Genomic DNA, 27,884 nt, shown 5'->3' with positions numbered 1-27,884 from the left:
ACATTTTACTATCCTGGCATAAATTGTTGCCGACGTTTTATTTAGCTCCTCTTGCAAATATTTAACAATAATTTCTTATTATACATTTGTAAGCATCGTCAACCTATCCATTGAAAGACATTGACGGCTACACGAAACATCTGCATAACAAACTGCACCCCTCTTCGAAAGCCGCCAATGCCACCACTGCCTCCAATGCCTCCAATGCCACCAATGCCACCAATGCCACCACTGCCACCAATACCACCAATGCCACCATTGCCACCATGAATTGTTCTCTGCGCATCGATCGCCTGTCAACACAAGGGCGTCGTTATTTTGGCAAATGGATGAACGCAATGGAATTGACAGTTATTATATGCGCGTACCGCCAACCATACGAAATCATAGTTAAGAAAGTTTGAATCTAGTTATGTCTTTAATTGGATTGAATTTAATGTGCTCGAAAATTTTAAGAGATAAAATGCTAATTTGTGTGTTTCAATGAAGTCTGAAATTCTATTGAAACACGGTATGAATTGAATTGTTATGTATATTGGGCAGCACGAAGTTCTGCAATACAATATATTATATATGATATTGGTTACAATGAGGCACAATTATTAGTGTCGCTTGATCGGAGACGGCTACAAAAAAGAAAATGTTATTTTAGAGTAGCGTATCTATTTAAGAATACATATTAAGTTATCTATCGTTTTATGGCAGTATTACTAAAGCTATAGTTATTAGGTATGTTAGGGATTAGCAAGGATTTGGGTGTAAATGAAGCATACAATAGCAATCGATTCATTTAATTCAATAAATAATAAATAATTGTTAGTACATAATTAATAAATTATTAATATAAGAACAAATACCTAGTTTGTTTCATAAATGCGAAATAAGCTTTTGTACAAGTTAGTACAGTTTAATAAATTAGTGTTATTTACATTTATATAATTGTGTTCTTAAATATAATTATCAAGTTTTCAAAATACATATCGAACATAACATCTTGGATTTCGTTTATAACTGTACTAACTTTAGTTTATTTAACCCGATTCTGATTCGACTATTATAGTTAACGCTATCTCTACTGAGCTCGTTCACTTACGTACTAACAATGGCATTATGTTAAACAAAAGCCATTATGTCTTTTGTGCCTGAGCGCGTGGCCTTTGTGCCTGAGGCTCCCACACAATAGCCACGCGATCAGGCACAAAGGCCACGCGCTCAGGCACAAAAGAAATAATGGCTTTTGTTTAACAGAATGCCATTGTCAGTACAGGTAAGTGAACGAGCTCAGTAGATAGACCGCATACTATACTTTACTATGGTGAATTTATCTGTAGTTTTTCCTTTGAAGGCCACGTCTATCGTGTGCGGCGCGTTATCGTGAACCTTATCGGAAAGCAACAAGGTTGCAAGGCTGTACCCGCGCTCGTCAGCTGACGTCTTTGGCGGTCAAAGGGAAAAACTCTTACATTTCCGTTCTGCGTTGATTTTTTTACAGGCAGGCAGATATGTGTATGTATGTGTATGTATGTATGTAGGGTATGTTACTGTTCGATGTGTATTCCCATATTATTTTTGGTATTTTGACAGGGATGAGGTAAGCTCCGTTGTCCGCCTCCATCAGGTCTTATGCACCGTGACTTAGTCCTTTTTGATGATAGCCTGGAAAGTGTTTGAACTTTTATTTCCTTTCAAATCTGATTAAATTAAAAAAAAAAAGATTTTATTTCAGAAAAAAAAAATATGGTAGCGTAAGGGTCACCCCACACTAGCGTCTCCCGAGCGTTGGCGTCTAGACTACTCTATGGCTGCTGCGCGACGCAAACGTTGGCGCAACTGCGCAGCGACGCTATTTTCCATAGCGATGACTAACGCCGTCGCTCAAAAGGCGTGGAGTCACTCTAAAGGTGACATTCGGATGGCAACTACAGCTGCATTACTGCTGCGGTCTTAAAAGATATGGAAGCTGAGATTTATGTATTTTAGGTAAATATACTCGTCTCGAAAACAGAAGCGGCTCCTTAAACTATAGTCTGTTTTTTATTCCGAAGACTAAAATGACGTTTCATGTGTAAGACATGACATTTCTTAGTACCACATGAAAAGTCATTTTATTCTACGGAATAAAAAAACATGATGTAGTGCGGAGGACAACGACAGGTTAGGCGAAAAATCCTGCGTAAAAATCTCAAAAAACGAGGTTTCGTACCTACTCGAATGTTTTCTCCTCCAAAACTTAACCAAACGTAACGAAATTTTGAGATCTAACTGGTAATGAAATTATTTGTGTCGGACTGTTTTGCTTTTTGGACCAATTGATGTCAGTTTTGAATACCATGCTTCTCTTTACGGCCTAGTAAATTTGGCTATTTTTGCGAATAATTGAAGACGAAGTGCTCCAACTCTTAATAAAAACAACATATCAAAAAAAGCAAAACAGGCCGACTTAGACATTGATACTGGAGACATAGAAAGACAATTTAGCTTTACAAAGTCACTTTTGTTTTTGGAAAAAGGTACACCATTAATGTTCCTTAAAACAAACGTAAATAATATCACAAAGGATCGAACGAAAAATTATATTTGTTATGCGAATAAAACCAGAACTAGGTACACTTCAAACAAATATTAATACATTGCAGATTGTTTTCAGCCAATTATTTCAAAAGACCTCTTTTGTGAATAAAATAAATTGGTTCTGTTATTTGCCCATTGATACAGAACAAATAACATTGAAGTCTAATAAGGAGTCAGGGTATCCCCAGGGTAAGCTCTTGTAAAAATAAATTATGTTTTAGGGACAATGTACACACGGAAAGAAAACTAGCTTTCTTATATAACAGATCGTTTCATAACAAATAAATAAGTAACAAAGCCAAATTACTCATATACTTGCTTATTCTGGTAAGTCTGGCCAGTATAAAACGAAAGTATGTGATACAAAAACCTTTACAAGGAGACTTGAATTAGAAGAAGAAACTGTAAATGTTCTCAACTAACTTTACTGGGATATAACATTTGCTACCCAAGAATTACATTCAATGTTTAATATAATTACACGATTATATCGCCTTACTACGATGTATATTCAGGCACGTACGTGGAGAGATTTTCAAGACTTACAATTTACTCAAAACTATGCATAAATGCCATAAATAAGTATTATTAAGTTTATCTGGTTTATCGATGACTAACTGTGAGAATTATAGGATTTCTCTGTTTACCACTGATTTAAACTTTCACGATTTCTACACATTATTAAATTGTAAAACGGGACTTAATTGCGTATTTAAGACCTCGAAACGTCCTTAAATACGCGATTAAGTCCCGTTCTCTGTTTATATTGAGATCACGAGGAGGCAGTGAATACATGTGAGTGCTATATTACTTTTATTTTATTTTATAAGTATATTACTTATATAAGTGTAATGTTCTGATATTACCAGAGAGAACATAAGTAAACTTAGTGCTCATTTCATCATTGGCTATACTAACTTATTACTAATAATTATGTTTTATGGGAAGTATGGTAAAGTTTTATCATTGACGACCGGTCTGGCCTAGTGGGTAGTGACCCTGCCTGTGAAGCCGATGGTCCTGGTTTCGAATCCCGGTAAGGGCATTTATTTGTGTGATGAGCACAAATATTTGTTCCTGAGTCATGGGTGTTTTCTATGTATTTAATTATTTGTATATTATGTATATTATCGTTGTCTGAAGTACCCATAACACAAGCCTCCTTAGGCGTGGGATTTAGTCAATCTGTGTAAGAATGTTCTATAATATTTATTTATTATTATTTATTTATTTATCATTAATAATTTTTAAACTCGTTTAAAAACTTTTTTATCTATGTATAAGTAGCTAGAGGGAGCAAAGTAATAAGAACAGACGTACATGGATATTATCAGAATGCCAGCCAAAGAAAAATTAATGATGTTCTATGTTATAATGTTCCTAACAAACCTGATGGATGACGCAAGTGAAAAAGATTGGGAAGTCGTAATGAAAAGCAAAACAAAAAGCTCAAGATTAGTTATACCATACCTTTGGACCATCCCATCTAGGGATCATAATTAAAATCATATAGGTAAAGTAAGGATACTAAGCACTAAGTACTACATTTTTATCTCTATCGCACGCGCATAATTCTATTGCTGTCCCGCCCATGATGCCGGGAGTCAATACCACTGTGCGAGCGAGACAGCAACGTAATCATGATCGTGTAATAGAGATAGAAACAGCCGGGTCAATGTACGAAATTTTTCTCTTCGTACTTAGCGTCCTTACTTTATGAATCTGGTTATTTTTTTATCACCTGAGGAGAGAACAGTTTCTTGAGCCCAATGATGGTAGCCAGCAGCAGCGCAATCTTCGAGATGAGGAGGGCCTTCCCGACCATCAGAGTCAGGCCCTTGAAGGTCAGAGCGCCGAGCAGACCGAACTTCATGGCCGCCGCGGCGAGGATCGGACCCATGTTTTTGTTACGGCTGCGGCCGCTCTCGAAGACCTTGGGGGACTTTAGGGCTACTCCTGGAAATAACAGAAGTTAATGTCAGTAAATGGTTCATAAAATTGGTCTTCATTGCCACGTGACAGCACCGTATATTTATTTGTAAGTAGCTTAGAGTCTCTACTAATAGTCATCGGACTCACAGCTTTTCAATAAGGTTTACTATTGCCAGGTAGGAGCAGCGTTGCAATATGAAAAAATTTAAAATCCTGACAAAAGTCCTATCACCCTAAAAATTCTGTTCTGACATTCCCTGGACGATCATTCCAAAACCTTTCGGCCACCTACAGCCCCATAACTCGTCACCATATGCTGAAGCTACATCATAACCTTCCCTTTCCCGTCCAACTCTCTAGCTTTTTTCTTCTTTCTTTTTAACTTTTTAGAAATTTCAACTAAACACTAGAAGCTAAAAATTGTCTTCTTTTTTAGCTTCTAGTGTTTAGTTGAAATTTCTAGAAAGTTCGGGTCTATCGGCTAAACCCTCACAATCGCGCAGGTCCTCCGCAATCCTGACAGTAGACAAAAAAATCCTGACATTTCAGGAACAATTCTGACGTATGGCAACATAGGTACGAGTGTGGACGATGCTCAAGGAATTTGATTTTTATAGTACTTTGTACCTGGTCAGCGTGAGTAACAATGATCTAGCGATTTTTATATTCATTACACTGTGATATTATGACATGTTATACCATGTTCCTAAATGGTACCATCGCCCACATTGTTAACTGTACATCGATGGACCTTATGCCTTTTGAAAAAATGTACACCGATAAACAGTTAGGAGTGTTGCTATTGGTTGCTAGTTGCTACTAGGTAGGATTTTTTTCTTCGTACAGTGTAAACTTTGTATTTATCCTCCTGAGACCCAGAAGCTCAGTGAGTATTGTTTTTTAATTTAGGACTTAGTGAGTTTATAAATAAAAGTTCATAATATTGGAGAATAATGTTAAAACATTGTACGCTGGGTCCCGCCATAAACTGAGGGCCTATTAATTTATTGGCACTTCCTGAGACCAATTTCCTTGAGTTGAAGAAGATCGGTTGAACTGCCAACATCAAAACTGATTGAAGTCAACTCACCGACTCCATAGCTTCTGGGCCTGGTCTCTCAGGGAGTTGACGAAAGAACCATGTCACATGGGAGCATTATCTTACTCGTGAAACTTAATTCACTGCCCCATTTTACCCCATTTGGTGAGCCTCCTGGTACTGGATAATAATACTTAAGTATAATGTTGATGAAAGATTCGTTTATGACGTGCTATAGTGGTCAAGCCTGTGGCTGTAGCCAAGATAACAATCTTTTATCGTTTATCGTCAAATCAAGAATGAGTCGCTATTAAGTTAATGAGTCGGGTTTCAGACATTATTTATTAAGTTTTGATTGGCATTTCATATAAACGTCTGTGAGTAGAGTAGGGTTCCCAAAGGTGTTTATTATAAAATGAACTCACCGACTCCAAAGCTGCCGTCCTTCTCCTGAGCCCCGGACACGACGAGGTCCGCGTTCTCAAGCAGCCTGTACCGGAGGGACCGCGTGGTGGCGAAGTTCCACAGCTTATCCATGATGAGCTGCTGTGCCTGGTCTTCCAGGGAGGTCCCAGCGCGGGCTAGGGTCTCTGACTTTACTGGCGCTTCAGCCGCCGCTCCGTTGCTGGGAAAGAAAATCAAGAATGTTAAATATTTGGACCGGTAATGAGTATTTTAAAGTAAATCCAGTGGGCTCGTGAAATTAGAGTAATGGTTCGACAATTTGATGATAGTTTTACAGCTATCCAATTTCGGCGTGTTGAAATTGATGCCAATTTTTATAGTATTTATAAAATTTTCTATAAAATTAATATAGAAAATTTTGATTTGATTCAATTAGATTTTTAACCTATTTAATATTAATAATGTTTTTTTTTTTAATATGTCGTTCAATCGTACGATATTTGCATTAATATTGACAAAAATTTGCAACGAACTTTTTGAAAATCATAACCTGTGAAAACTAAGTGGCAAGTCAAGTACACTTTAATTAACTAAACATGTACTTTTTAACTAAATACATGCATATACTACGCAGCTCAAGCCCTAGTAATTATTGCCTAAATTCGTACAAATTAAACCTTTCACGTTCTTGGAACTAATGTATTTCTTTGCACGGAAACCATTAATCAACAAGCTAACTGTTATAATTGGGTGAAAAAATGCTAAACTTTTAACGAAGCCGAAAATAAATTGCGCTTGTATCGCCACCCTTTGAAAACTCCAAAATGTAATTTTTTAAACATGAAATTTGAATTTTAATGGTAAAATATACGGTCCATTTTTCTTTGACGTCATGGTAATAAATAAGATGTTAAGGGAAAGTATTTGAGAAATGGCTGGCACGTTATTTGTAACGTGTACATAACTGAAAGTTTTAATACACACTCTGTCTTCATATAAAATAAGTGAAAAATACGGTCTTGGTTAACATGAACACGATAATATGTATTATAACATTTTAGCCAACTCTGAATTTGAGTATAATTTAGTAGCACCCAGGTAACGAAGGAGAGGAAATATTGTTAAAAAAAATGTTTATTTTTCTTTAAAAGCATTTAAATTTGGCCAACTTGTATTGGTACATACTTGTATTGTTGTGATGGGTTTTCGGTGTCTGAGTAAATTACCTTTAAATTGTCCATTCTGTACATTTTAAAGGTTTAATCACAGCTACTACGCTTTGAATACATCACTAAACTACAAAGCGACGTTCCAGAATGTCTACATCAGCAAACTTCAAGCTGAATTCTCAATTGGTTACATGAACATAGGTAAAGTCGAATTATTAATTAATGCATAATTACTAACTAAAGTAAAGTAAACTAGAGTAAACGGGTCGTACACTGAGTGGTTTAGCATCGAAAAGGGTGTTAGGCAGGGATGTGTAGCGTCACCGTGGCTGTTTAATCTGTTCATGGACAGTAGTTTGCATGATTTGAGAAATGATGAATGTGGGCTGAGAATGAGTGGGCTACCCGTCAAATGTCTTCTTTACGCTGATGACCTGGTATTGCTAGCGTCATCGGGTGAAGACTAGATGGTAACTAGAATGCATGGATCTTTTGAAAGGAAAGGAATGAAAATAAATGTAAGTAAGACGAAAGTTATGGTATTTGAAAAGGAGGAATATATGACAAACTGTGGAATTTTGATTGGTCAAGAAAGAGTAGAACAAGTGTAATAGTTTGTGTATCTGGGAACATTATTCACTAGGGACGGTAAGCATGATAAAGATATTGAAAGGAGAGTGAGTGCTGGAAATCGCGTGAATGGGGCACTTAACGCTTTTATGAGCAGCCAGAAGGTGTCGCAAAAGGCACGTTTGGCTGTGCATAGAGGGGTGCTGGTGCCTACACTTATGTATGGTAGCGAAAGTTGGGTATGGCAGAAGAGGCATCAGAGCCAAGTGAATGCAGTGGAAATGAGAGCGTTGAGAAGTGTGTGTGGTGTGAGATTACAAGATAGAATTAGGAACAGTGTGATAAGGGAAAAGTGTGGACTGAGCGAAGATGTAGTGACAAAAATTGAGAAAGGTATGTTGAGATGGTTTGGACACGTGGAAAGAATGAGTGAAAGAAGGCTAACAAAGAGAGTATATATGGGAGAGGTAGAAACGGGAGTTGGAAGGGGCAGACCTCGGCGGACTTTCTCTGATCAGATCGGGGAAATCCTGAAGAAAGGCCAGGTCAAGAGCACCCTAAACCGGCGAGCGAGTATGAGGAATGTTATGAAAGTGAAGGAAGCGAAAGAGGTATGTCAGGATCGTAGCAAGTGGAAATCCGTGGTCTCTGCCTACCCCTCCGGGAAATAGGCGTGATTATATGTATGTATGTATGTACTAACTCAATATTTTCAATACAGGCAAAATCCACAACGCAGGTTTCGTCAATGTCATCCAGCGAAAAAAAAAGCATCCGCAACACGCTTCGTCAAATCACAGTAACTACAAAACATACATCCACAACAGGTTTCGTCAAATGTCTACCTATTACCTACACCAAACTTAATAACAAATACAATATCATCCCCCACTCTGATAATCACCCGGACCAAATGTGCCAAAAATTCTGGCGGCATTACCTCGTAAGTCGAATACTTATGTTACTTCAACTAGAAAATTCCCGTGAGACTCACGCATCTTCCATATACAAGTAAACAACTAAATAGTTCCGTGACTAAAATAATGACAAACAACGCATCGCCTAAACCATTAAATGAAAGACATTGAAATTTCATAATTCACCAAATTTCGTAAAGCTACTAGCGCCCTAGGTACCGCTGGAGAGACGAAGTGCAGAAAGACCTCAGCGAACTCGGCGCCGTCGACTGGACAGAAACGGCTTTGGACAGAGTAGCATGGCGGTCATTAGTGTCGGAGGCCAAGATCCACTTCGGGTCGTCGCGCCACAGCAGTAAGTAAGTACTATGAAAAGTCTTGCTATTGAATCCCAAAGAAAAAGGTAAAAATAGATTGAAAGTTTTTAACCGACGAAGTGGACAAAAATATAAACGTCTTGATAAAATTAAAAAATATACCTTTCTTTGACGTTTCTTACAAAAATACAATCGATAGAATTACTTACTGCTGCAGTATCTCGGCGTAGCATTTACTGCCGACTGATTTTTGACATTTGCGGCAGAAAAATCGCGCCGCAACACGCAGTCTGAATCCGAACGATATCTAGACTGGTTCTTGAAAGCGATCGACTTGGCAAGCAATTGTATAATAAGTACTCTAAGGTTCAAAGCGAAGCATAATACAAGTAGAAAATTAGAAATCAGTTAAGCAAGGAATTCCTCCTTTGAAATGGGACCTTATAATAACTTGTCTAGTTTTGTATTCGTGTAGATAAGCTAACGGTTTACATCTTACATACCAGAATATGTTCGAACATTTGGCTCATGAGAATATTGAATATACCTACCCGCCATTTTCTTAGCTAACTACCGGAACAGGTATTAATTACTATTTAGAAATAGGTAGGGAAAAAATATAATTGTTTTAAAAAAATATGTAGATGACTGTCTGGCATCTCTTTTACAAGATAGTATTCAAAATTACCAAAAACAAATGAAATGTATATTAGAAACAATTTATATTACCTACCTAAACAAAGTTTATTGGATTCTGGTTCTATCACTATATAATCTTTCGATTGATCCTTATTACACTATCCATACTATATATACAAAAATACAAAAAAAAAAATACAAAATACAAAAATCTTTATTTGTTTTAAACAAAAATTGCCATGATTTAGGTGATGGAGCCGCCCGGTAAGCAAAAAATTGCCTGTGTCGGGAGGCACCGCTCTTCCCTAGGTTAAAGCAAATAATTTGTACAAATAAAAATTTAAAATCGAAAGATTAATTTCTAAAACCAAAACAACAAAAATGACCATTTAAATTACTATACTATATATACTATAATATAAATATTATAATATTATAAATGCGAAAGTGTGTCTGTCTGTCTGCCTTTCTGTCTGTCTGTTACATCTTCACGCTTAAACCGCTGAACGGATTTAGTTTAAATTTGGCATAGAGATAGATTAAGTCCCTGGGAAGGACATGGGATAATTTTTATGTCGGAAGTAATCCCTAAAGAGGGTGAACAAGGGGGTGAAAATGAGAATATCAATGAATTGCCTGTTAATTGGTGTCAGCAATTAAGGATATTATGCTCAAATATAATTGCCATTAGATTTTATAAAGGCGCTGTACTTACTCTAACTGCTGGAACCTGGCTCGAACTAATTCCACGCAGACGAAGTCACGGGCAAAAGCTAGTAATTTATAAATGCAAAAGTAACTCTGCCTGTCTGTATGTTTATCTATTACCTCTTCACCCTTAAACCGCTGAACCGATTTAGATAAAATTTTGTATGGAGATAATTTAAGGCCTGGAAATGAATATAGGTTAGTTTTTGTCAATCATACTTATTCCAATCAGACGAGGTCGCTGGCAAAAATTAGTGGTATATAAAAATTTAAATTTAGCTGCCGTTCGCGGTCACAAATGACGTGATTCATACGGATTCCGGTATTATTCGTAGAATACGCAATTTTGGGTATTGATATTTCGTGTTCAATATTTACTTTTGCAAAAGGATTGGATTGGTTAAATCCTATTGCCTACATTTGTAAAATCAACAATGCGAAATATGAGTGTAAGTACTTGGTTTATTTTTATTCAATTTTCAATATCAGATCATCTCATTTTTCTCACGTTACGCTTATCATTTTTATATGTATTTTTAAGGATATAAAGTAGAACGTTTTTGAGAGTTCACACAATCAGAAATAAGTTTAAGTTTAAGATAAATTTAGGTACATTTTCTCGCAACCTACAATATATTATAAGGAATGTTTGCATGCTTCTTTAAGTAAAATGTACGCACTTAAAATTACCCACTGTCCAACTATGTTTACCACTACATTTTTGCAAATAAATATATCTTATCTTATTGGTAAAATAAAGTGGTGTGATAATTTGATAAATATATCATTTAAATGTTAATATATTTTTCCTTTTTTATTGTGGGACGTACCACATTATTACAATATATAAATTGTATATACAGCTAAATAAAAAAAAATAAAAATAAAATGTATATATCATTGTGTTATAAAATAGAATCACAAGAGAAAACTATACTTTGTTCGGATTAGAAAATTAGAAAAGACTTATTGGTAAATATCTACCTTCCATAGGTAAATATAAAGTGAAAATGTTGCCAGGTTCATCACAAATTTTGATTTCTTCTTCACTAAAAGTCAGTGGTTACGTTGACTTATTAACGCACAAATTCCGAAAAACTAATTGTCTTCTATTGACTTTAAGGGTCCCCGGCAAGCTCGCTTCTCCATACAAAAACGACTAGCTAGGTGGCTCTGAAACTTTATACTACAACATTATACAATTTGTACAATAGGAGAAGGTATGTCTATATCTGTAATTAGTTTATGTAGCTTCAGATACCATAGTTAAAAAAATACAGTTAATTTAAGTTTTTCATACAAAATTTGTTTTTGCTCTATTTCGTTTGTTTTATAAACTGGAGCTATATAAACTAATTACAAACCTAGATATACCTCATGTATGTGGAAAGTTTCATTACAATCCAACACGTAGTTTTAAAATGAGAGCGAACTAGTTTCGTACGTTTGTATGAAAAGGTGTAATTCGGCCGAGCTTAATGAACACAGTCTGGGATTGGGATAATTTGTCAAAATATGTAATTCCGGAAGGTTGTGTATTGTTGTGTTTCTCAATAGACTTCCACTCTCGATCAGCGATAACCCAGTTCTCCGGAGGTATTGTGTACCGTCTACGTCAATAATATGTATCCAATATTGCACTTTATTCCAATGAAATAAGATGGAAACATGTACATATATTTATGATGTTTTTCTGACAAGATTGATGCTCCCACACAAAGGTCTAGCGGGGTAGTTCATTAACAGGGAACAAATATAATGCTGTTGAGGGCTGTTCTACTCATTCAATTTTTTTACATGCAGATACGTCTGCGAGCGATACTCCAAATTTTATATTAAAGGAAAAAAATGGAAAAAGTTACACTTCCAACTAACTTAACTAAGTGTAACTTTTTCCATTTTTTACTTTAATATAAAATTTGTTCTACTCATTGTTGAAAAATGTGTGTTTTAATGAACATGTTTAATGATTAAACTATAAAATTTTAATTGTTGCGGGATTAAATGTGAAGTTTTTCACCGCATATATTTTGGACGGCCTACGACATCCATTTTGAACGAACGTTCATCCGAATAAACGTTAATAAACGTTTAAAAAAACTTGGAACCTGAAACTTACTAGGTTGAGAAAGGCGTTATTGTTGCCGACTACATAATAACCGAAGTCCCAGCCAATTAAATTTGCCACTGAAATTTGAACCTATTGTGTATGGAATAGAGTTGATTTTGCAGTTTGAAAATTGAACGAAACAGCAAAAGCGACTGTTCCGATTGAATATGATTTAAATTTCATCGAACTGAAAAAGTACTATAGGTAGGACCTTGGGCCTTAGGAGGATAAACGATATGTGTAGTGAACATTGTGATTCCGAGCAGGAGGGATCAAAAAGGATATATAACTTACTGGCCAGAACCCAGTGATTTACATTTACACACCCAACGTAACAAATAGCGGGCATAAATAATCCGTTTAGGGTGAGAGATTGTTCGTTTCTGTAATGATGTGTTTGTATAAACGAATGTTCCTATTTACCTCGAAAATGGGTTAACCGACTTGCGGTTTTTAGTTAAGGATTGGTGATACATTAGTAGATCAGCTTTATTATGGGTTCTTAATAGCTCGCTATAATTTTTGTCAAGGATTTTTAAATGAGTAAAGAACATTAAATTGTTGATTAAGAAAAATTCGGAAACATTAAAGAAGAGAATATAATATCTATTTTAGTCGAATTTAAACTGTTGTGAGACATACTAACATTAAATAATTTCACGGTTTAGACACTTGTTTTAGTCACTCGCGAGTAAACCAAGTGAGTCTAAACCGTGAAATTATTTAATGATCTATTTTATGTGGGTTCGATCTTGGAGTATGAAATTAATTTAGGATAATTCGGCAGACAACCAAGAATTTGAACGTCGTTTTTGCTAAATATAGGTAGGTATTACATGGTATTAATAGTCCCCGTTCAGCTTCTTATGACGAACATGCTCGAGGCCGGTTGTACTTTTGTAGTCTGGAACAAGTTGGCTCACCTCTCATCTACAATCATGACGTCATCGCTGAGCTGGATGGAGGCTGTCCGCAACATGCGGTCAACGTAGCCGACCAGCTCTATAGCGATACATGGCGTAGGTTCCCGCGCACCGCATTTGTGGCTCAGCCCGCGTTTCAGGGATTCTTCTGTCGGCTCTGCCTGGAATATAATGAAGGAAGGAATTAATTTAACTGTCATTAAAACGAGACATTTGGCCGTGAGGCCGGTTCCATTTTTTTAGCATTGGGAAGTACTCCGCAGAACTAAGCGTGCTGTTTTATCAGACTCTTTAATTGTTAATAACAATGCAATTATGTAATGTAGCATGGTCAATACTTATAATTTACTTTAAAATTTTACGCAAAAAGTGCCCGATTTGGAACCACAAGCTTACTTCTGCGTAGTTCTTTTTAATGCTGAAATAAAGATGAAAGATAATTTCACAAGTTTCTATTGTAATAAATTAATAAATATTACGGGACAATATTACACAAATAAACCTAGTCCCCCTGAAAGCTCAATAAGGCTTATGTTATGGGTACTAGTGCATGATTTACATATAGATATAATAGATAGATAAAGACTTAATAACATTTTTTTTTTATATTCTATATTAAAATCTTACATTACATCAGACAGAAAAGTGCCGTGAAACCCTATCGGGTTTGTATCGACACTGCATTCGATATTCTACATATAAACCTAAAATACCTAATGATGCGATTGATCACCTCGGTGCGCGGAGAACGATCAACGTGAACGACTGACAAGAAGTAACAAAACAATATTGTTTTGATACGAGTTTAACAAATTTTTAAATCAAAATTGGCCTGCGTTTCAGAAATTAGATGAGTGAAGAAATATATGAAGATATTTTAGATTAAGCGGATTTTCCTGTATATTTCGTAAGAGGAACGAGATGGTTCTAAATTAAAGGGGATTTTTTTTACAGTGGAGATAATTAAAACGATGAACCTCCATTTTACTCAATAAGGATATTTCGTCTTATTGTAAACTAATTAGCCTTTTAATGTATATAACAAGGATTTCAAATCAAAGATCTAAAGCATTTTACTTGTATAATTGAAGGTTAATAAAATATTATATGTACCTAATTAATATAGAAGGCAGATTGAGCGGATGTCATTCCAGATCTAGAGCAGAGCCCAACTGGGGAAGTACCTCCACCTTACAGAAAACCGCAGCCAAATAACACTAGACCCTACTCATAGTGTTGTGTTCCTGCCGGTGAGTAAGGTTGCCAGAGCTCAACGAGGGAGAGGAGTGTTAGGGTCGGCAACGCGCATGTAACTCCTTTGGAGTTGCAGGCGTACATAGGCTACGGAGACTGCTTAACATCAGGCGGGCCGTATGCTTGTTTGCCACCGACGTAGTATTAAAAAAAAACGATTTCCACACAGATGTTTACCATACTTGTAAGTTGATATTATATTTTCATCTTAAAGGATTTATTGCTCAAGTTATTAAATATGAAAATTCAGAATGTTTCTTAACTTTACTAGAAATGCTGCGAATGTTCCTTATTCTGTTTATCATGCTATTTTTAGTGTTTCGTGCAAAACTTTGTTTTGAAAAACGAAACACTTATAATATTTGATATGTGGTAGTACCTACATATGTTGCATTTATCATTTTTATTTATTTATTTATTGAAAACACGCTTACATGACATTACAGTGTAAATCTAATGCGCCATGAAAGTTAATTACAATGTATTATACAACTAGTAGTATAATACATTTATAAGACTAAATTATTACAGTTGAACACCTAATATCATATCGAATTATTGAAATATACATGGGTAAAAAGTTCTTTTATTGAACAGGATACAGTAGGAGAATACAAAAATTCGAAACAGGAATAACTAAATAAAAATTAAACTAATTCTTAATTAAACTAAAATTAAAAGATATACTAGAAGAATTAAAAAAAATAACTGTACTTTTCTGTAATTAAAATTATTAAATATTTATTTTAATTAAAGAAAATATTTATTTGTGTCGCTTAAACCATTAGGTACTATGGACGTAGAATCCCTAATAAAATTTCGTACAAAATTAGGAAAAAGTTTTTTTTTAATATTGTCCAATGATAGTTATGATATGATATGAAAATGCTCAGATGGGCAGGCGGCGTCACGAGGCTAGATAAAATTAGAAATGAATATGTTAGAGGCAGTTTCAAAGTCACCCCAATTCCAGACAAACTCCATGAAAGCCAACTCCGATGGTACGGGCATGTAATGCGTCGAGAAAAAGATCACCCGGTAAAAATTGCACTAGAAATTGACACAGGCAAACAACTACCAGGACGCCCAAAAGCCACCTGGTGGAGAAACCTAGAGAAGAAATCGCAAAAAATACCAGCAACCTACTTCGACAGAGCCAAATGGCGACAACATATTCAGAGGGCCGACCCCAAGTAAATGGGAGAAAGAAGAAGATAATTATGATATGACGTGAATAATAATCATGTTTGAATTAAACAGAAATATTCTTATAGAACATGATCCAGGATCCCTTTGAATATTTTAATATGAGATCTTTTTGTTGCGTGGCGTAACGCTAAAGGAAATAATAGGCCTTCATAGTTTCATGTGAGTAAATTTTATTTTTCGAGATAGAGCTTTGTCGCAGATGTCACAGAGCTCTCTCGCAACTGACACATCAAAGAGTCTTTATGAAATTGGAAACGAAATTTTTCTGCTTGCTAAATGTGGGTCGTATCAGTTACATGACTTTCATTTCTTGTGAAGAGAGTCCTTTGACAAACTTTATGTATGATCATCAGTTAAGTAAGTTTAACAAAAGAAGGCCCGTTTTGTTTTAAGGCTAAAGATGCCCTGGATAGAGCCTGCGCTGTCATTATTGAAGCGCTGAGTCAGCTGATCACAGACTAATAGCAGCAGATTTCGTAGTTTTAATCTTGCATATCACAAATCTGCGTTACAGCCACCTGACTGATATTATAAATACGAAAGTAAAGCCTGACCAGGGATATATGATCACGCGCCATGTTGCGGAATTTCACTGGAACTAATTTTTTCATACTATACTGAACTGTCACCCTATACATGAGAATGAACATCGCCCTCTTGACAATGATCATATATTACTGGTCAGGCTTTAATCGTCTATCGGCTACCTAACTGTCGGAAATCTGGTACAGAAAGTTAAAGCCAGAACAAGAAAATAAAGAACTTCGCCATATTGCGAAAAATTATTGTAACTAATTTCTTCAACTGGCAACATCTGTTAATTGCTGTCAAAGTGATGTGTCGATATTGTACGTGGTGTATTTTTTGGATATTGCGTGTTATTTGTGCGTTAAAATGCTGAAAATTATTCAGCGACTTAGGAAAAGTGATTAACAATATGACGAAGTATTTGTAGGAAAGAAAGTCTAAAGGATTAGGCTCTATTCCTTTAAATAATAATAACATCCCCGACCTTGTTGTAATCATGACTAGTATAAATGATGTCAGTCGTTCGTGCGTCTCGCTCACGCCAACACGTGTACGGAGAAGTACGAATGTACATCATTTTGATATCATTTTGATGTCACAATGTAAGTTAGAATTGACCTCCAGTAAAAGTTGCTTCAATATTACAAGAAAATAAGTTTTATTCATTATTCACGATTTTTACTCATTATTCATTACGGCGGGACTTAATCGCGTAAAATAAGTTTTAAGAAGATGCTGATGTCAACTTTAGCCAGTCTTCTCCGAGACCACGGGGACAACGCCGTCCTCGAAACGTCGGAGGTAAATTTAAAACTTATTTTACGCGATTAAGTCCCGCCGTTGTGAATAATAATAAAAATAAGTTTGATACGAATACAAAGTTGCAACTAATTTCCCATTTTGGATAACCGTTCGTTTGCTGTGCTCGGCTTGACCCAATAAAAAAGGCCGGTCAAGTTGAAATTGGCGATGTCACAGTTTTCTAAAACGAAGTCATTAGATTAATGATCTGAATTACAACGCGGGTTTTCGTGTAAAGTTTTCGTACGAGGTTTGAAATTAACCCGTACTACTCGTATTATACCTATATTAATATTATATTCATGTTTATTAATTACTCATGAAAAAAAAAAAAAACTGGTTCCCATAGTTTTGTACCTATTTTTTTTTATATCACGTCGGTGGCAATCAAGCATACGACCCGCCTGATGGTAAGCAGTTACCGTAGCCTATGGACGCCTGCAACACCGGAGATATTACACGCGCGTTGCCGACCCTTTAAAAACCTGTACACTCCTCTTTTGAAGAACCCCATACTGTAGCCCCTCGGGAAAATCTCGGCAGGGAGCTCATTCCACAGCCGAAGCGTACGCGGGAGGAAATTCTTCTTAAACCGCACCTATTATATATTAGTTGTACAATAGTAAAGGTAACTGTTAGAAACAGGTCAGATACCGACTTTTTAACAAATAAAAAATTCAGATATTTTTAAAACTTATCCTTTGATTCCACTTCACATATTATACGATCGTGTTTCTATTGTATACTATGAAACAATTTATAGCTCAATAGATTCCTACCTCCCTTATCAGAATCCTTCCAATAACCTAGAGGCAAATTCAAACTTAGGTACATTTTGACATACACACCACACGTAATATAAGTTATTACTAACATAATATGGATTATTTGTATCCGAAATAAATGCTTTCATTTCATTTCATTATCATTTTCCGCCGCATTGCAAAGTAGTAAGGTGCAAGATATATTTGACGTATAAAATCCCGCTCTTGACCGTTTTCCCAGCGCCCCCAGTGAAGCGTGAACCGACTTTCCTCGGCACCCGACACTTACACGAAAGCGTTAATTACACGAGTTAATAGGTCAGGGAAATGTGAGAGTGTGATTGTCAATTGTTGACAAGGTAACGTTGATTCTGAGTTTAACACAGAAAGGCAACTTTTTTTTTGTCCATATTTTGATCTCGACATTTCTTAGAGGTATCTGAAGCGAGAGAATGGGTCAAAGACTTTTTTTACTACCTATATAAGTTAACGTTATGTGGCTTTTCTGTGGATATCATAAAATAAACGGACTTTGAAGTAAAGTTTCTGGCTATTCGAGACATATAGCCAAAATCTAATATTCGGCCACAATCTCGGCCGAAGCGCTGAATATTCGGTAAAAACATGTGTACACTTTGATACTGAGATTAACACAGAAATGAATCGTTTTTGCTTTGGCCATAACCGATCTCGACAATTCTTAGTGGTATCTAAAGCGCGAAAATGGGTCAAAAACTTTTTTATTATGAGAAGGTTATGCGGTTTTTTTGTGAATAGGTATTATAAAATATGAAAACTAACTTTAAAATAAAGATATGCCCCAAATAGTGGTTTAAGCCGAATATCGAATATTCAGTTTTCGGCCACACTCGACCGAAGCGCCATTGAGTCACATTTATTATAAAAACAGTTCAGGTCGCCTACAAAGGACAATGTTTGCTAAAATGTAAGCTTTGTTGCTAATTAATCTTATAGTGTATGTAGAGTCAAGGAAATTTAGCCTATTATAAAAAATAAAATCATTTGCAAGCAACTAATGCTCAAAATTGTTTTCATTACAAATTGCATCGCTGAGTATTAGTTGCCGGTGGAAATAAAAGTACAGTCAGCGATAAAAGCTGGTATAAAAATAAATTTCTTAACGAAAATCTTATTAATAATAAAGTCCTAAGAATAGGTACCTACACCATAATGATTTGCGGTACATTTTGTCTGCATTTTTTTAAGGTAGGTAGGTGCAAACCTGCAAACGTAGGTGCAGGACAAACAAACGAACGAAATAGTTTGTGATTTTAATAAAAGAAAATATAAGGTTATCGGGTTGTAAAACACGAAAGCAAATATTTAAAACATGTGGTATATTCTGAAAGTTATTTCTACGAAAAAATAGCTACTAGAAAAATTGTAATTATTTTATTTTAGAAATAACAATCCCCAACTCAGGGCAAGATTCAAATTCGTGTAGGTATGTGAAACTACGGCCGACAAAAAAATGTTAATCAAAATTGTAGTTTGATTTTAAAACGCGGCTATACTTAATTCATTTTTCGTCGAGGTTCCAATTTACAATTTATTGATTAAACAAAAAAATACAAAAGTTTTTTTCACGGGAGCAAAACTGATTTATGGAGGGCTATATATTATCTCGAATAATATTACATTAGCTAAGTTACTTTTGTTGCTCTTTCAATAAATCTAGCAATGTAAATAGTAGATTGTTATTCAAGGGTGGAAAGGGAACCATACCACCCGAGATATTCTGGCGCTCGGACGAAGTGATAGTTCAAGGGTGAGATGTATGGATGGATGGTATAGAAAGGATGCCAATCTCTTATGGCAGAATTGTTGCAAAAGTGACCGCTTTCAGCTTTAAATAATAGTTCCTAATCTCTCCGGTGGCGCTAGTTAGGCTCTGGGACATGACTATAACATGAACCATATAAGGCAACAAATAACCCGACCAAATTACGTAGGTTGTTTTTGGTAGTATTTCGGTGTATGGTGGCGCCGCCTAATTACTGTTTTTTGATGGACACTTTTCATACATAGAGATTTGGCTCCTTTATATAGTCTCCATGGTGAGATGGTTATTTTTACTCGAGTTAAACACTATTTTCATTTCGACTATGTGGAAAGTCAAACACACGAATTGTAAACAAAGTAAGTCTAAAGAGTTTATTACACTCGTCTCGTCTTGTCCCTCTTGTTTGTCACTAAATTTAGCAGTGTAATAAGCCCTTAAACCGTATAAGTAGTAGTAGTAGTAGTAAACTCTTTATTGTACAAATATACACATAAAAAATTACATGGTACAAATAATAAGATGTACAAAGGCCAACTTATCCCTATGAGGGATCTCTTCCAGTTAACCTTTGAGTAGATGAGAGGAGAAAGTGAAAAGAGGGTGACAAATGTAGCAAAATGTACAACAAGGTACCAGAAAGATAAAGGATATAAATACATACAAAATTAATAGGATAAACATATAATATATTACACAAAAAGGAATGGGGAAAATACACTAAAAATTGGAAAGAAGTAGAAAAATATAAAGCAACATACAATACAAATATAGGCACATTAGTCAATCAGATAACCACAGCTTCTTTAACCTCTCCTTGAACGACGCAATAATTATTTAATTATTTAATGTAGATTCACTATAGGTATATTTCTTTTGACGGTTAAGAGATTTAGGGACTGGAATTGGCGCCATTTACATTATGATCGGAAAAAATCTAAAACCATAGACAATCCGATCCTTAATTGGAATGTGTCAGAAACGGTTTTAATGTATATACGCGCCTTAAAAAAGTGATACTGAATGAATGAATGTAATATAATGATGATATTTTAAACATTTATCGTCATTTATATTGATTTATTACCAAATATGTTTTTATAATAAATTGCAATTGACATTCAATTTCGATAATACTTAGTCTGAAAATGCGGATAATATATTATATGGCTGTTAGCCGTTGCTCGAAGTACAAATTTAAAGAAAATATTTTCCACCCTAGGGTGTGAAATTAAATTTTCCACCCAGCTATCAGCCTATGAAACGTGAAATTTCCGAATAGGAGAGATGAAAATAAAATTTACTGCTATTTATTATTTATTTATCGTATGTCGGTTACACACTGGTTACAAAAAATACGATAGATTCAAAATTAGCCTCATGCATGAATATATATATATGTTTATATTTGAACGAAATATGTTTTATTCGGATGTTTGTTACCGTTATATCATGTTACAAATGCATTTCCGTTTTAAATTACCATTTAATTACTTAAAATTATAAATAAAAAGTACAAAAATTTGCCCGCGAAAAGCTAGTGAGCGAAACGCTCGAAACGCCACGTGACGTCACGCGTTCGACAGATTAGTGTCATTAGTAGCAAACGTCAGTTGGGCCGCCCAACGTGTGACGTCATCACGCTCTGTCGAATTCGCGCCAAAAATTATGACCGTTTCAACCGCTCAAAAATTTTCAACATTTTAAATATTTTTTAATAAAATAATGTTAAGGTTTACAAAAGTATTTTTATCATTTCCGGTGTGCCAACGTTATAAATTATGAATCCAAAAATAAAATAAATTCATGCATGGAGCTAATTTATTAAATTTATTTGCTATACTCGGAACATATCACAGCAAACTTTCGGTTTCCTTTTCCCATAATACGCATACATATGAGTAATTATGTAAAATCAAATGTATAATAGAGGAGCAAAAACGACTTCCAAGTAGAAGCGAAATGACAAAGCTCAATGAGAATCTTTACATTTCTACATAAATTAAATTATATACCGTCATCATCAACAGTATATAAAATAAATAAAATGCATTTATTTCAGACAACATGGTCCATATTTTTCTTATATTATTTATATATTCTTATAATTTTTTCCCCCGCGAAAATTGGAAGAACGATTTGTACGGTAAGATATCACTTGGGCTCCTCCCTACCGACGTGTCGGAAGCCCCCGTCTGTTGCTCGAAGGCCCCGAAAATCAATTAGAGCATCGATTTATTGTACGTATGAAAGAAAAATGACCTCATCTCAAATCGCAATTACAGTTATGCCAATCATGGCATTTATGAAAAATCTCTCCGAGCGAAAACTGCTCCGTCAGTTATTGAAAAAACTCGATGGATCGGTCAGCATTATTCCTTCGTTAAGATAACAGACTTATAAATAATAATGACTGTCAAACTTTTTAGTTTTTGCAGTGTACATTGTCCTGTTTTTCGTTATTTATCGAATTTAAACAATTGTGTCATAATTATTAGGTGGGCCATTTAAAATTACACACTACTGCACTCGTATTATTTTTCAAATATGGGATCTTTTTATGTTATTTCTACTCATAATTACAATCTCTTTAGACTGAAGTGAAAAATGAGAACTAGTTCTTTAAAAAAATTAGTTTCTATGAATTTTTTTGTGTTATTTCACGTAGACAACTAGACACACTATTATTTAAACAAAATAAATGTCATACACAAAGGAAAAAATAACCAAGGCTTCCAGTGTCCAGAGCTAGAAACATGAGCTGGTTTTCCTTCGTATGACATTTATTTCGGTTTATTGAGAACTAGGCTATTAAATAATGTTTTTATGATAATATAATATAGTCAGTATCAAAAGTAACGGATCAGGCTACGCGTCAAAAATATCTACCTACAATTGCTTGATAGCTGAATAAGAAGCGATATGACTTTATTTCTAGAACTATTGAGCATAATATCTCTATTTAGGAAAGTCTATGTTCTACAAGATACATTTCGGTGAGTGTGCGATGGGTTTACATAATCTAATCCCCCATCTCCGTTCTGCCACCGTGGGACTAGACGAGGACTTGCGTTTCACCCTTACGTCGTTACTCTGCCACTGATTCGTACTAACTATGCATCCAGCTTTATCATGCGAACGGCTAAGGAGTGGAATTCACTTCCTGCAAATCTATTCCCAGTCCACTATAACTTGGATCTTTCTAAATTGAGAGTGAATAAACATCTAGGTAAGCATGTTCCATCCTAGACTGCATCGGCACTTATCATCAGGTAAGATTGCGGTCAAATGCTTACCTACCTTTTTATAATAATAAAAAATAGAAAAGTATTCCAAGTCGGCCGATACTTTTGGTTCCATCAACTACTATTGATGTTAACTGTAAGTTATATCAGTTAGACCTTTGCATTATATCGTAGCACTATTTAATGCGCAACGGTGCTACGCATAGGTTACTGAATCTAGCAAAATATACGGAACTAAGGGTGTTCAATAATATATTTAACATAATTATGTCTCAAACTGGCCACACTTTTTATTACAAGCTTTTATTTAACTTGCAATGTACCTATGTAAGTATGTATGTAATATGTATGTAACATGTTTGTAAGGGTCAAATCTTGCAAGTTAAATTTGACCCACTTCCCGGTTTCCGATGAAGCTGAAAATTTGCATACATATGTAAGTCGGGTGACAATGCAATAATATGGTACCATCGAGCTGATCTGTTGATGGAGACAGGAGGTTGTCATAGGAACTCTGTGATAAAACAACGCAACCTAATTGTGTTTGGGGTTTTTAGAATTATCGCGATGAGTATTAGTTGTCTGTGGGAAGAGAAGTACAGTCAACGATAAAAGCTTGTACAAAAATTAAATTTTTGCCAAAAACTTATTTAGTTTTAATGTGACAACACTAAAAACAGCTGTCTTTCCATAACAATGATGAATTGACCACCATGTAATTTTTACTCTTAAAACTAATATATGTTTCGCATCTTTTAAAAGCTGTGTTTTATTATACATACAGCTTTTGTGGTCCTTCGAGCTTTTAAAAAGGCTTTTAAAAGCTGTGTTTTATTATACATACAGCTTTTTTGGTCCTTCGAGCTTTTAAAAGGTCTTTTAAAAGCTGTGTTTTATTATACAAAGGGGACAGACGGACTGCAAGCCGACAGCGGAACTGCACGCCGACGTTGCAGTTGGCGTGCCGTCGTCGTGCAGTTCCTATACAAATTGCAGTCGGGTTGCAGTCCATATATATCGGCCCTTAGACTGTTGTAACTATCCATGGTTAATGGGTAAGGAGTATTGGTTTTGTTCTGGGAAATTCTATAATATTTTCTTACAAAAGTGTCCATTGAGCTTTTCTCCGAAAAATAAATCATGTAGGATTGAAGTGAACTTTGTGACCCATTATATTTACTACGGACACTTGGATCAAAATGGACTATTTATTTCAGGGTAAGGAATTAATATAACATTTAAAATTTTCGCGCTTTGAACACATATTAAATCACATTTAAAAACGGATCTATCGGGGTAAATAAATTCGCAATAGACCCGTTATTAAGTGATTTAATATAAGGAATTAATAGAACAATAAACCACTTTAGGTTCTCCCAGACCGTTTAGCTTCGTCCTATCCTTCAATAAAAATTAAGTGAGAGAATGCGTCTCTAAGTCTATTATATTTACATGTCTCTGGTTAAAATATAATCTAGCTCAGATGAAAACCAAAAGGTGCTCATAACAAAACGTACTAACAGTACGAGTTCTTTAAGAATCTTTATCCGTTTTTACTTCTAATTTCCGTATAAGCAACGTCAAAGATATCTGAACACGTTTGCACTTTAACGCATTGGAATAAGGAGCAAATTGCGTACATATATTTGACGTTACTGTCATCTCAATCCATGCATAGAATGTATCACGTTAACTTGCGGTATTCCTTAACGATCTGATTAAGAAACATTAACTGTGATTTTAACAATTCGTGAAATTACGAGATTCCTTATGATATGATGTTTCTCTGGGAAATAAGTAGAAATGATGTTTTCGCTGTAATTGTTGAAATGTAACGGTTTACTCTTGTGTTAGCAATGTCCCAATTAGCGGGATATATATCGGGCATCATTACGATTACATGTTACTACCTACGCGTGTCAGTTATTCTGTACGTCTACCCCTAGTTTGTCACTGACATATTCGCTAGCGTGTGCGTAACTTACTTTCCATGCATCTCACTCGTACTCGCATATTATTGTGAAAGAGATGTAAAAATCTTTTGAGACTGACACATTTTATGTTTTTACGCTCTCTTGTAAAATTTGGTCTGAAGCACTTACTGGGTTTTGATCTAGGACAGTGGGTAGGTTTATTCGTCCCTATTGTGACCGTACGTTTATATTTTGTTACATTGGCTGGCTTGAATTTTTTTTTTTGAAATCTAATAAAATAAAAATATAAAGTGTTTTACTACAAATAAATATTTTTACTTTCTTTCTTCAATACCATATTAAAAGCCACTATGAAAGGAATGCAATCATTGGTACACTAATGAGACGTTTTTGTGATTTCGACGTCGCATACAAATGGAACAAAATATAAACGTACGGTCACAATAGGGACGAAAAAACCTACACGCTGTCCTAGATCAAAACCCAGTAAGTGCTTCAGACCAAATTTTACAAGAGAGCGTAAAACATATAAGACACTCATTTTGGGCGGAATAAATACGAAATCACTACTTGACCGGAAATAAATGTAGCTATATAATTTTCTGTTGAGCAACGAATATACCAAACTTTTTCGTATCTCAGTAGAAGACTTTTTAGGATACATAATGAAATCACAGAACTAAAAACTATATATACACCAAATTTTATCAACATTGACGAAAAACGAAAATAGAACAACAATATCAAAACCGATCCTAATGTGCTACGAGCCTATAACCTATAGGGTGTCTAATTATCTAGAGTATCTAACTCGTAGATTTAACACGGAAAAATTGCCATAACCCTACATTTAACGTATTTTTAATTTTTACGGCCCGACTGATGTTAAGCAGCCATTGCAGCTCTAGTGGAGTTACACGCGGACAACACTACAGTATACAAGATAGCCCAAAAATATATTGATATAGATTTTTTACTGCGGCACATTCTTGATAATTTTAACAAACATTTGCGTTTGTTTATCAAAGCTAAAAGAGAATATTTCGAGGTAATACATTTAATTTTATATTTCGAGGTAATACGTTTTAATGACATTTTGTAAAAAAACCTGTAAATAGGTTTAGGTTTATAGATATTTATTCTCATAAAAGACATACAAGTCACACGAGCACAGACTTATAAGTAAAAGTAATCCTATTTACGGTAGCACGAAAGTCGCTCGAGAGAAAATAAGAAAAATATCCCTAAAAAAACTTTTGTCAACGTATTTTTGGCCCAATCTGTACATACATAACACTATGTAATTTTGTCAATGTATTTTTGACCCGATCTGTACATACATAGCACTATTTAATTTTGGGGCAAGCTTCGCCATTCTAATTTTACATATAAACTGTGTCACCTCTACATTCTTTGTAATTTATGGATATTAAGAATGTTTTGTAACTGAGATGTCCATTTTGTTATTTTGTACATAATAAATTTCGATTCCACTTAATCTTGAAAATATTATACAAATTAACAGTAGACGAGTGCCGTCCAAGCAATTACCTTCTGTAAACAATTATTATGGTTCCATGGAGAATTTGTTTCAGGTAAACTTAAATTTACTGCGGAAATATTCATTAATTCTACTAGATAAAATTACGTTTCATTTTCTATCCTCGTAAACCAATATTTTCAAGTACCTTTTGTAGATATAGTAAAACTATCTTACTTAACAAGTTAACTTCTAAGAATACATTTTAGCTGGACACTTATTAAATTAAAAATATAGAAGATTTAGTTTTGTGTTTTTAATTAGGCACTGAAATAATTATACAGTATTAAAAACATAGAAAACATCCATAGGGTGGTCATGAATTATTATTTAATTTTGTGGTGAATACACAAATAAATGCTCTTATCAGGATTCGATCCCGGGACCTTCTGCTTTCTAGGCTGCTGCTATTTGTCATACCAAAGATAGATATAACTCCGTAATAGATGGATACAGTCTAAGGAAAAAACGTGCCTCGAAAATCAAGAAAATTTGATTCTCGTTCAGAGGGCGCTACTAGCTTTGGCCTACTGTCGTATAGATGGCGTTGACGGTTTCGTTTGTTATTTAACAATTTTAACGCATATCAGTGAAAGAACATGGGTCAAAATCATAAAAATAATTAATGCAAATAAAAAAAATCATTTATCCATATTTAAATACATTTTATCGTATTTTTATAAATCTTCATTTTTAGTTTTAAAGTGTGTCGAAAGATGGCAGTGAATTTACTGGGGTTACAAAATTTACTATGACAGTACCGCTCTAGTATAAGTTACTCTATGGTCATACTATACGTTAGTGACGTAACTACTATATTTTAAATACTGGTCTAAACATGTATGTATGCGTATACAGGATGGCATTTACAAAATTTCATAAAAAATTTAATCTACAACCATATAACCGAAACAAAAGCCATTCTCTTCAAAATATTTTCCTTTGGTTTTGATATACCCACGCTAACTTTTATTGAAATTATCAACAACTAACTATGCAAAGTAAATAAAATTGACAACAATTTTTGGGCCAAAAAAAGATCAGTCACCGTTCGGGCATTACGATTGTCACAGATCACGCACACTAGACCGCCGATTTTATCCTGTTCACACTGAGATGATACTTCAAACAACACAAAAACCACCTCACCTCATGCTTCTCACTCTTCACGATCCCGACAAGGAGGATGGTCACCAGAAACGCCTTCATTGTTTATTCACTTCACAACACAGTGCACGCACGGAAGGTTGGCACGAAGCAACGCAAATGCAAGCGTGCATGCATGTGCACTTATATATGTAGGCGCGGTCAGCAGTGGGGCTCGGAGCGTTACATTTATAAATAATAAATTTATTCTTCCCAACACAATTTTAGGGTTCCGTACCCAAAGGGTAAAAACGGGACCCTATTACTAAGACTTCGCTGTCTGTTTGTCTGTCTGTCCGTCTGTCACCAGGCTGTATCTCATGGACCGTGATAGCTAGACAGTTAAAATTTTCACAGATGAT

At 35.1% G+C, this 27,884-nt stretch overlaps 1 protein-coding gene across 2 annotated transcripts; it reads right to left on the bottom strand.

Annotated features, from left to right (window-relative positions):
- Positions 1 to 34: 34 nt before the first annotated feature.
- Positions 35 to 27,673, bottom strand: LOC134750545 (chaperonin GroEL 1-like). 2 transcript variants are annotated; one of them, XM_063685743.1, is made up of 5 exons: positions 27,526 to 27,673; positions 13,301 to 13,461; positions 5,968 to 6,167; positions 4,313 to 4,527; positions 35 to 293 (listed from the first exon to the last, which is right to left on the bottom strand). In XM_063685743.1, exons 1-5 carry the CDS (start codon positions 27,583 to 27,585, stop codon positions 99 to 101), a joined length of 831 nt encoding a protein of 276 aa, XP_063541813.1. In that variant the 5' UTR covers positions 27,586 to 27,673; the 3' UTR covers positions 35 to 98. The 2 variants fall into 2 exon arrangements, with proteins under 2 accessions (XP_063541813.1, XP_063541814.1); XM_063685744.1 differs by lacking the exon at positions 35 to 293 and adding an exon at positions 1,413 to 1,656.
- Between the last annotated feature and the right edge of the window lie 211 nt (positions 27,674 to 27,884).

The sequence above is a fragment of the Cydia strobilella genome, chromosome 20 (assembly GCF_947568885.1).
Source record: "Cydia strobilella chromosome 20, ilCydStro3.1, whole genome shotgun sequence".
NCBI classification, from domain to species: Eukaryota; Metazoa; Arthropoda; class Insecta; order Lepidoptera; family Tortricidae; genus Cydia; species Cydia strobilella.
This window is presented reverse-complemented; position numbering and strand designations above follow the sequence as displayed.

Bases quoted from the DNA above. Each gene is read 5' to 3' on its own strand.
- LOC134750545 (XM_063685743.1), bottom strand. From the start codon at position 27,585: ATGAAGGCGTTTCTGGTGACCATCCTCCTTGTCGGGATCGTGAAGAGT. The intron at 13,462-27,525 runs GTGAGGTGGTTT...ATTATATTCCAG, and splicing joins TGAAGAGTGAGAAGCATGAG to GCAGAGCCGACAGAAGAATC. The intron at 6,168-13,300 runs GTGAGCCAACTT...TTTCTTTCCCAG, and splicing joins GTCATGATTGTAGATGAGAG to CAACGGAGCGGCGGCTGAAG.